The sequence below is a fragment of the Panicum virgatum genome, chromosome 1K, assembly GCF_016808335.1.
Source record: "Panicum virgatum strain AP13 chromosome 1K, P.virgatum_v5, whole genome shotgun sequence".
NCBI lineage: Eukaryota > Viridiplantae > Streptophyta > Magnoliopsida > Poales > Poaceae > Panicum > Panicum virgatum.
This window is the reverse complement of record NC_053136.1, coordinates 14,028,025-14,038,892: the sequence shown is the minus strand read 5'-3', so window position 1 is coordinate 14,038,892 and position 10,868 is coordinate 14,028,025. Positions and strand designations below refer to the sequence as shown.

General features: G+C 43.5%; 2 protein-coding genes across 11 annotated transcripts; both read left to right on the top strand.

Moving 5' to 3' along the window:
- Positions 1–425: 425 nt before the first annotated feature.
- On the top strand, positions 426–8,696 carry LOC120696216 (protein tas-like). 3 transcript variants are annotated; one of them, XM_039979357.1, is made up of 4 exons: positions 426–549; positions 643–833; positions 8,205–8,222; positions 8,332–8,696. In XM_039979357.1, the coding sequence occupies exons 1-4, from the start codon at positions 489–491 to the stop codon at positions 8,503–8,505; spliced, it is 444 nt and encodes a 147-aa protein (XP_039835291.1). In that variant the 5' UTR covers positions 426–488; the 3' UTR covers positions 8,506–8,696. The 3 variants fall into 3 exon arrangements, with proteins under 3 accessions (XP_039835291.1, XP_039835283.1, XP_039835297.1); XM_039979363.1 differs by having other exon boundaries at positions 462–530; XM_039979349.1 differs by having other exon boundaries at positions 460–833.
- On the top strand, positions 8,343–10,753 carry LOC120696155 (protein tas-like). 8 transcript variants are annotated; one of them, XM_039979323.1, is made up of 9 exons: positions 8,343–8,420; positions 8,894–8,950; positions 9,045–9,153; positions 9,232–9,333; positions 9,409–9,473; positions 9,856–9,962; positions 10,078–10,142; positions 10,218–10,272; positions 10,363–10,753. In XM_039979323.1, exons 3-9 carry the CDS (start codon positions 9,055–9,057, stop codon positions 10,521–10,523), a joined length of 654 nt encoding a protein of 217 aa, XP_039835257.1. In that variant the 5' UTR covers positions 8,343–8,420; positions 8,894–8,950; positions 9,045–9,054; the 3' UTR covers positions 10,524–10,753. The 8 variants fall into 8 exon arrangements, with proteins under 8 accessions (XP_039835257.1, XP_039835250.1, XP_039835233.1 ...); XM_039979316.1 differs by having other exon boundaries at positions 8,354–8,420; positions 8,894–8,968; XM_039979342.1 differs by having other exon boundaries at positions 8,365–8,420; positions 8,894–8,968; positions 9,237–9,333.
- Positions 10,754–10,868: the final 115 nt, after the last annotated feature.

Below are 10,868 nucleotides of genomic sequence, written 5' to 3'. Positions count from 1 at the left end.
AAAGAAGATCGGGGCACGAATCTTGATGCGGAACATTCTTCCTTCCCGGGCACAGACGGATAGGGTGGGAATGTGGGAACAGAGCATCTTCTTCGGGGGGACATATCCTGTGCAATCAATCTTATGGTACAATCACTAAGCAATCCAAATAAAAAAAATTCAAAAAATTCTGAAAAAAATTTTGAATGTGCATCTCAATCTACTTCATCTATATATAAAATTTCAGGGTCAAATTCGTCCTCCTCTAGAAGTTACAAAAAAAGACAAATTTAGGTTGCATTTGAACTATTACTTTTGTCAGAAAATTTGTCTTTTTTTAACTTCTATAGTAGGAAGAATTTGACCCTGAAATTTTATATATAGATGAAGTAGGTTGAGATGTGCATTCAAAATTTTTTCAGAATTTTTTGAAACTTTTTTAGTTAGATTGCACGGTGATTGCACAATATGTCCCCCTTCTTCGGAGCCAAGCTGCGGCGGCGGAGGAGATGGCCATGCCCACCTTCCACCTCGCCCCCGACCTGCCACCGGTCTCCCGCCTCTGCTTCGGTTCCACCTCGACTCCCTCCATCCCTTTCTCTCCCGCTGGTGGATCTGCGCTGGCTGACCCCCCGCGCCCGCGCGCTCGCGCGATTCGTGCAGGGACGATGACGATGGGGGAGCAGAGCGGTGCGCCGGGCTCACTGCGCCTCCTCGACGCCGCCTTCGACGCCGGGGTCAACTTCTTTGACTCCGTCGAGATGTACCCGGTCCCGCAGCGCAGCGAGACCAGCGGGCGCAGCGAGGAGCTCCTCGGCCGCTGGCTGCGGACCCGCCGGGCCCCGCGTGACCAAGTCGTTGTTGGTGATATGCCCAAGAGCCCATCATCACAATACGGTTTAAAGGCCCAAGTGGATATTGATCCAAGAGGGATTAGGGTTACTAATGGGCCTATGAGATAGAAGCCCATTAGTACGCCCTATATATATGAGGGAGGGGCTAGGGGGGCGATGACCTGAGCCGCGCCACCTCCCTAGCCGCCGCCCCTCCCTCTCTCTCTCGACCGCCGCCCTTGCCGTGCGTGCGGTGCTAGCACACCGACGCCCGGCGTTTCATCCCCGTACGTGTGGACTCCGTGGAGGCGCTGCTGCGACTGCTGCGCTGATCGGCTGCTGGGATCAAGTACGAGGAGCTCGGTTCGTGGGACGTGATCGACTACTTCCTCTACATCGACACGCGACTTCTTCCGCTGCGCTGCGCGTCTAGTGGTAACGATCTATGATCTTCTACTCGCAAGTATCTTGGGTTTATGCGGTAGTGATGCTAGCGTAGCCTACCCGTTTCCCTACAGTGGTACCAGAGCCATCTTGCGTAGTTTTTGGTCTGGATCTTTTGCATATAGGTGATATGTTGTTGTAGTAGATTGGATCTATTACTTTTGCACGGTTTGATTAGATCAATTGGTCATAAGGGGTTAAAACTGGAGCGAGTTGATTGCGCGGCATGTGACAAAAGATTAGTTTGTGTTCTTTCTCTGTTATGCATACAACATGTCCCTACCGGCTGGAATCACCATCGGGACTTACTGTGTGCATAGTCAGCAGATTGAACCAACAGATCAAGGTCATGTGTAGATGCAGTCTTCTCAAGTGCAAAGTTTGCACGGTCAAGGTGATTGACCTAGTGAAAATTGAGGCATTATGAATGGCTCGGATTTGAGGTGATGCGATCACTCTGATGAGATTTTCATAGGGATTCCATAGATGCGATCTATGTAATTCCGTGAGGTTTTCAGGGCGCTTCCCTGAGACCCGCGGGGGTGGCTCCCCCCTCGACCCCCGACCGCCATTGCTTTCTCGCTGTAGCGGCTTACTAAGCGCTACTTTGGTAGAACACGTCGTACGCCTAACTTGTTTTTGCAGGGTGTGATGTGAATGGTATGGCCTCAATGTCATGTGATGATGTATGTGATGATTTGTGCGGCCTGCGTGTCGCAAGTTAACACAACTGGGTTGAGGTTGCACCATTATTGTATAACGACCTGCGTGTCGACTTGTGATGTTTGAATCCTCATATAATTATTTCACTAGCTATTAGATGTAGTAGCTTAGTATCTTTTCATGGAGGTTTCAATCATGATGGCTGATGATGATCACCACAAGACAGGACGGATGGCAATGGAGGTCACCTTGGAGCCATGGTGATGGAGCCCATTGTGATGCAAGAGGCCATACTATTCACAATATAATATGATTATATGCCTGTGATGTTTATTTTCCTGTCATACTATTCTTTCATGCTTTTACATATGGTGGATGCTTTAATCATGATAGAATAGCTTCCCTCAGAAAAGTTTGAGTTTTTTATGCCTTTTACCAATAGCTGCACCTATAAATTTTGATCGTTGTGTGGTAGGTTTACCAAAGTAGAGTACCCTCAGCTATCACTTTTGTATAGGGTGGATGTCGGACATTCACAAGCATAGTATTGGTTTACTCAGCAAAGCTATCAAAACAGTTTTGGGCTTTAAGGCATAGGGTTGGGGCCGGGGCATTGGATGCCACCCAACAAACAAGAGTCGCATAGAGATGTGATTAGTAATTTGTTACTTACCTGTATCACTACTTTTCTAGCTGTGATGCTAAAGCTCACTAGAATTTCAGTGATTATGGATCTTGAACTACTATATGTCATTAGAGGGAAGATGACTTTGATATAGTAGGTTGTCTTTTGTTAAATCAGTTAATGAAAGTCTTTACATAAACTTAGTGCTGAAATCTTGCTTTACTTTAATGTTGTAGATCATGTCTGCCAGTAACAATTCCGCTTTCAATTTGCGTTCTGTTCTTGAGAAAAAAAAAGTTGAATGGAACAAACTTTATTGATTGGTACCGCAATCTGAGAATTGTTCTCAGACAAGAGAAAAAGGAGTATGTTCTTGAGCAGCCATATCCTGATGATCTCCCTGACAATGCAACTGCTGCTGATCACAGAGCTTATGAGAAGCACTGCAATGACTCACTTGATGTCAGCTGTCTGATGCTCGCCACCATGTCTCCTGATCTGCAGAAGCAGTATGAGCATGCAGATGCTCATACCATGATCGAGGGGCTGCGTGGGATGTTTCAGAACCAAGCCAGGATTGAGAGGTTCAATATCTCAAAGTCCTTGTTTGCGTGCAAGCTGGCAGAAGGTGGCCCAGTCAGTCCTCATGTGGTCAAAATGATTGGTTACATTGAGACTTTGGATAGACTTGGTTCTGAACTTCACCAAGACTTGGCTACTGATGTTATTCTCCAGTCGCTCCCGGCGAGCTATGAGCCTTTTATCATGAACTTTCAGATGAATGGCTTGGATAAAACATTGAGTGAGTTGCATGGGATGCTAAAAACAGCAGAGGAGAGCATTAAGAAGAATCACAATCATGTGATGATGATTCAGAAGGGGAACAAAAAGAGGAAGCGTTGGACGCTTCCTAATCCCAAAGGTAAAGGCAAGGAAAAGAGTTCCGGTGGTGAGTCCTCGGGCTCTAAGCTAAAGCCAGCACCTAAGGCCAAATCTGGCCCTACTTTTGAAGATGAATGCTTCCACTGTCATGAAAAGGGACATTGGTCTAGGAACTACAAGAAGTACTTGGAAGAAAAGAAGAAGAAGAAGGGAAGTGAGACTTCCACTTCAGGTATAAATGTTATAGAAATAAATATTGCATTATCTTCTAGTGAATCATGGGTATTTGATACTGGATCGATGATTCACACTTGCAAATCGTTGCAGGGTCTAAGTGAGACTAGAAGATTTGCAAGAGGCGAGTTGGACGTTCGGGTCGGCAATGACGCAAAGGTTGCGGTGTTGGCGGTCGGCACCTACCACTTGTCTCTACCCTCCGGATTAGTTTTGGAATTAAATAATTGTTATTGCATTCCTGCTTTGAGCAAGAACATTATTTCTTCTTCATGTTTGGAAGAAGTTGGTGATTTTAAGATTGTAATTGAGAACAAACGTTGTTCTATCTTTTGCAATGGTATTTTTTATGCTCATTGTCCATTGGTGAATGGATTATATGTTCTTGATCTTGAGGATAAATCTGTCTGTAACATTAATACTAAGAGGCTTAGACCAAATGATTTGAATCCCACTTTTATTTGACATTATCGCTTAGGTCATATAAATGAGAAGCGCATTGAACAACTCCATAAAGATGGATTGTTAAGCTCATTTGATTTTGAATCATTTGACACATGTGAGTCTTGTTTGCTTGGAAAGATGACCAAAGCACCTTTCACTGGTCAGAGTGAGAGGGCGAGTGACTTGTTGGGACTTGTACATATCGATGTATGTGGACCAATGAGCTCAATAGCCAGAGGTGGTTTTCAGTACTTCATTACTTTCACTGATGACTTTAGTAGATATGGCTATATCTACTTAATGAGGCACAAGTCTGAATCGTTTGAAAAGTTCAAAGAATTTCAGAATGAAGTACAAAATCAATTAGGCAAGACAATTAAATTTCTGTGATCTGATCGTGGGGGAGAATATTTGAGCCTTGAATTTGGTGATCATTTGAAGCAATGTGGAATTATTCCGCAGCTAACTCCGCCCGGAACGCCTCAATGGAATGGGGTATCCGAACGGAGGAACCGAACCTTGTTGGACATGGTTAGGTCCATGATGAGCCAAGCTGATCTTCCATTGTCATTTTGGGGTTATGCTCTTGAAACTACTGCGTTCACACTGAATAGGGTTCCAAGTAAGTCTGTTGAGAAGACACCATATGAGATATGCACTGGGAAGCGTCCCGGATTATCTTTTCTCAAAGTTTAGGGATGTGAGGCTTATGTCAAACGTTTGATGTCAGATAAGCTCACTCCAAAGTCAGACAAATGTTTCTTTGTGGGGTATCCTAGGGAAACCAAAGGATATTATTTTTACAATAAGGCGGAAGGCAAAGTGTTTGTCGCTCGCAATGGTGTTTTCTTAGAAAAGGAGTTTATCTCAAAAGGATTTAGTGGGAGCAAGGTGCAACTTGAAAAAATTCAAGAAACACCCGAAAATGTTTCAGCACCCACTGAAGATCCACGGGATGTGCAAGATGTTGCACAACCCATAGTTGAGGCACCAGCCCCACGAATGTCTATAAGGGCACGTCGCGCTACTGACAAGCTCAACCTCCTTATTACGGAGGAGTGCCATGTATTATTGATGGAAAATGATGAGCCCTTGACCTACAAAGAAGCAATGATGGGACCCGACTCCGATAAATGGCTTGAAGCCATGGAATCCGAGTTAAAATCCATGCATGATAATCAAGTTTGGAACTTGGTCGATCAGAATGACAGTGTAAGACATGTCGACTGTAAGTGGATTTTTAAGAAAAAATTAGACATGGATGAAAATGTTCACATCTATAAGGCACGATTGGTGGCGAAAGGTTTCCGACAAATTCAAGGTGTTGACTATGAGGAAACCTTTTCGCCCGTCGCAATGCTAAAGTGTGTTCGGATTCTCCTAGCAATTGCCGCATATTATGACTATGAGATATGACAAATGGATGTCAAAACCGCTTTCCTTAATGGACATCTAAGTGAGGATGTGTATATGACACAGCCTGAAGGTTTTGTCGATCCTAAAAATGCTGGGAAAATATGTAAGCTTCAGAGGTCCATCTATGGATTGAAGCAAGCATCTCGGAATTGGAATATTCGTTTTGATGAAGTAGTCAAAGGGTTTGGCTTCATCAAGAATGAAGATGAGTCTTGTGTTTACAAAAAGGCTAGTGGGAGCGCACTTATGTTTCTGGTCCTATATGTGGATGACATATTACTGATCGGAAATGATATTCCAATGCTTGAAGCCGTTAAAACCTCATTGAAAAAGAGTTTTTCGATGAAGGATTTAGGAGAGGCGGCTTATATTCTGGGTATTAGGATCTATAGAGATAGATCAAAAAGGCTAATTGGATTGAGCCAAGACACGTACATTGACAAGATACTGAATCGGTTCAATATGCAAGATTCCAAGAAAGGTTTCTTGCCAATGTCACATGGCATTACTCTAAGCAAAAGTCAGTGTGCTACGACATCTGATGAGCAAAAGAGGATGAGTACGATTCCTTATGCTTCAGCCATAGGGTCGATCATGTATGCTATGCTTTGCACGCGCCCAGATGTTTCCTTTGCTCTAAGTGTTACGAGCAGGTATCAGTCAGATTTCGGTGAACCTCACTGGACAATTGTAAAGAGTATCCTTAAGTACTTGAGAAGAACTAAGGATATGTTCCTAATATTTGGAGGCGAAGATGAGCTCCTTGTAAAGGGTTACACCGATGCTAGTTTTCAAACAGACAAAGATGACTCCAAATCGCAATCCGGTTTTGTTTTTTGCCTCAATGGTGGGGGAGTGAGCTGGAAGAGTTCCAAGCAAGATACGGTGGCTGATTCGACGACAGAGGCCGAGTATATTGCAGCTTCCGAAGCTGCAAAAGAAGCTGTTTGGATCAGAAAGTTTGTTTCTGACTTAGATGTTGTTCCTAGTGCGTCCAGTCCAGTGGACCTCTATTGTGATAATAGTGGTGCCGTTGCACTAGCAAAGGAGCCTAGAACAACTAAGAAGTCCAGACATATACTGCGAAAGTATCACCTCATCCGTAACTTTGTTGAGAGAGGTGATGTAAAGGTTTGCAAGGTGCACACGGATTCAAACGTTGCTGATCCGTTGACGAAGCCTCTCCCACAATCAAAGCATGAGGCGCACATGAGATCTATGGGTATTAGATACTTACATCAGTGATTCTAGTGTGCGTGGGAGATTTTGTGTCATGAGTATGTTTATGCAATGATAAATAATTGTTATTTGTTCCATGGATGATTATTTTACATTGATTATCAAGTATGTGACTTGTTCGTGAAACTCTTTGTTGAAAATGATATGATTCTAAATTATCCCTAGTTTATGTCGTTGTGTGGGACAACAACGACGTTGAGACTAGCACATGCATTAATTGATGATCATGTTTCACGGATCATGGATATGGAGATATCGGATTAATGATGTGGACACATGTTGGTGAACATGGTGTTGGATTGACCCACTCCAAGACAATGTTGGGATTGTTATTTTGTATGTGCCATCAGTTGTTCTTGAGTGTTATACCTACTGAATCCTTAGACCTGAGATCGTCATTGTTTCTCACTGTGTGTAGTGGTGCATCTTGGGGCTTCTAAACGCTACTCCGTGACTGGGTAGTTACAAAAGCAGCTTACAGGTATGTCATGAAACATGGAATGGGATGTGAGCGGATCAAGATGGAATTTGCCCCTCCTAGATAACGGGAGAGATATCTCTGGGCCCCTCGAGATAGTTGGATTTGAAAGTGCATGGCCATGCCAAAGTGATTAAAGAGTTAATCATGATGACTAAAGGTTAGTTATGAATAGAATCCACTATTAGATCGAGAGAATGGTCGAGCTATCACAAAGGTGGCACGCATCTCGCTTTGAGCTTGACTGGTATCGTGTGGCAAAGGGATCGGTGTATGAGTATATCTATGGTTCGGCCGATATGATCTTTATGTGTATTTGTGAGTCACTATGCCCTGCTAGGTGCCGCTATTGACTTGTGATTCGGAAATGATTTCCGATCACGACCACCTACACATGAACCTAACGGGTCACACACTTAAGGGGTTTGGAATGTTGGAAAGCTTGCATGTATGATTGTCTCTAGTGCAAGTGGGAGATTGTTGGTGATATGCCCAAGAGCCCATCATCACAATACGGTTTAAAGGCCCAAGTGGATATTGATCCAAGAGGGATTAGGGTTACTAATGGGCCTATGAGATAGAAGCCCATTAGTACGCCTTATATATATGAGGGAGGGGCTAGGGGGGCGATGACCTGAGCCGCGCCACCTCCCTAGCCGTCGCCCCTCCCTCTCTCTCGACCGCCGCCCTTGCCGTGCGTGCGGTGCTAGCACACCGACGCCCGGCGTTTCATCCCCGTACGTGTGGACTCCGTGGAGGCGCTGCTGCGACTGCTGCGCTGATCGGCTGCTGGGATTAAGTACGAGGAGCTCGGTTCGTGGGACGTGATCGACTACTTCCTCTACATCGACACGCGACTTCTTCCGCTGCGCTACGCGTCTAGTGGTAACGATCTATGATCTTCTACTCGCAAGTATCTTGGGTTTATGCGGTAGTGATGCTAGCGTAGCCTACCCGTTTCCCTACGGTCGTCATCGCCACCAAGGTCACCACCGGCGAACGCTTCCCCTTCTCTTGCTTCTGCTAGCTGCTTTGCTCCACTTGCTCGCTGCGGGAGTAGCACTGAACTGAACTTTGCGATGGGCGGAGCACAGGTGGCCGGGCCGTCCGGCCAGATGACGTGGATCCGCGGCGGGCCGATGTCTGTCGATTCGCAGAACATCACGGAGGCAATTGATGGGAGGTGGTTAACCACTAGACATTTCTGTGCATTTCTACTGCAAATTTCGTTCTGTTCTCCTCTGATACTTGCCGGTCTGGGAGTTTAGTTTTGTTCCAATGATTGTAAAGTACCATACAATACTTTCAGGTACCTTTTTTTTGAATTTTTCCTAGCCATTGATTTATGGAAAATTAAATTAAATTAGTATTCAATCACACTCTTCTTGGTACTTGGTCCACATTTTTTTCGGTCATTGTAAAATTTCTCTTAGTTTTAATATTGAATTCATTATACATAGGAGTAACTGTCACTGAAATCTGAATGATGATACAGCAAAGCAATGGAGGAAGAATTGTTTTGCCTCGGTTAACTGTCACGGAAATCTGAATGATGATACAGCAAAGCAATGGAGGAAGAATTGTTTTGCCTCGGTGGTTAAGAGCCCTTTCTACCTAATCTGAATTTGTATTATGTCTCTTGTTCTTCTTGCGCAGTTTGCACAGGCTGGGTGTGGATTACATAGACCTCTACCAGATACACTAGCCCGATCGGTCTCTGGCTTAGCATGGGTTCTTACCTCCAACCTTTTTTGCTTGTTGTGTTCTCTGCATCCTGAAGTCTTAACCGGGTATCTTCTACTCTCAGGTATGTTCCTATGTTTGGGGAAACAGAGTATGACCCGAGCTGCCAGTACACGTCCATTCCAACGGAAGAACAACTCGAGGCCCTTGGAAGAGCCATAAATGCTGGAAAGGTATTTCGTGGGGGCATTGTTTTACTTCCAATTTCAATGTTCAGAGTGTGTCAGTTATTTATGAATCGCCGGTGCTAGATCAGGTACATTGGCCTTAGTAACGAGGCTCCGTACGACCTGATGAAGTTTCTTCAGCTGAGCAAGGACTTTCAGTTGCGTTCCAAGCTACTGACAGTGCAGGTAAGTAGCACACAGTGGTAGCTAATTCACATGTTCAGTACTGAAATCACTCACCATATTTTTGCATTTTTGTAGAACTCATATAACTTGCTGTGCCGGAATTTTGATTCTGGATTGGCAGAATGCTGCCATCACGAGAGGTATGCCTAACATGTTCTGTTATTCAAGAGCCCTGTATTTAACTATTATCATCAGTAATCTATTTAGACCAGTGACTACTGACAAATATTGCCATTTCTTTAGTTAAAAAAAAAGACTTTGCCATCTCAGAATTGATTAACAAATTTACCCCTGTTATTAAAACGACGTTTTCACGACGTGAAAACGACGTTTTCACGAGAAAACGTCCTTGTGAAACGTCCGTTTAAACGTTAAAACGTCCATCGTTTCGTTAAAATCTACCCTCTATTCGTTTCGTCGTTTTATCATTTTAATAAGCTTGAAATTTACCAAATTGTATTCAGTATTCAAATTCTGTTCAAATTCTTTCTGAGATCCATTGTTGAACTATTGCGCTTGCAGAATCAGCTTGCTGGCCTACAGCCCAATGGCAATGGGTATACTTTCTGGAAAGTATAACTCATCTGATGACTGTGGTCCACCAGAGGCAAGGATGAATCTTTTCAATGGTACTAATTTTTTAATTTTTAATAGCTAGTTAGCTACATAGCCTTATTCCTCTCTGATTTGTTTTAGTTTGGTTCCACCATGTCATTACTCATTAGTGTGCCTCCTGCTTTATAGGGAGATATTCTGAAGGCGAATCCCAATACAAACTTCAGAGTCCTAAAGTGAAATTAGCTGTGAAGGTGTGTAAATGATTTCTATGGTGTGGAAAACCCCCCGTTTAACCGCTTACATAACATATATTTTTCAATATTTAGGAATACACACAGATTGCTGCGAAGTATGGAATTTCTCCAGCAACCTTAGCGATAGGTATGTTGCCTCAACAGTTTTGTTCAATGTAAAGTTGCATTTATTGATCATTAACTTACGATCATTTGCCTATCCTGCTGTTGCTTTCAGCATTTGTATTGAGGCACCCACTTGTGGCATTAGCTGTTTTTGGTGCTACTAAATCATGGCAGCTTTGTGAGGTTCTTCAGGCAGCTAGGATCCATCTCCCCGAGGAAATTCGTGTTGAGATCAATGATGTTCATGCAAGATACCCGAACCCTTGCCCATAAAATTTTTAGTAGGGATCATTTTTGTTTGCTGATTGCAATGTCATTATGATTACGATCTTAGTAGGGATAATTTTTGTTTGCTGATTGCAATGTCATTATGATTAGGAACAAAGAATGGAACAATTTTGTTAGAGCTGAGTTAGCCATCTTCTTATCATATTCATTCTCTATAGCTTCGTCAATGTTGTCATGGATTGTCGAAGACATGAAATAAATTGTTTTATTGTCCACATTGGGTCCCTAGTCTAATTTTCCTTCCGTTCACCATTCTGAATGTTTTATTCGGACATTTATCTTTTTGGAAGCACACAAAATGTGCTTAGTGCATCACCGGTATTTAGGAAA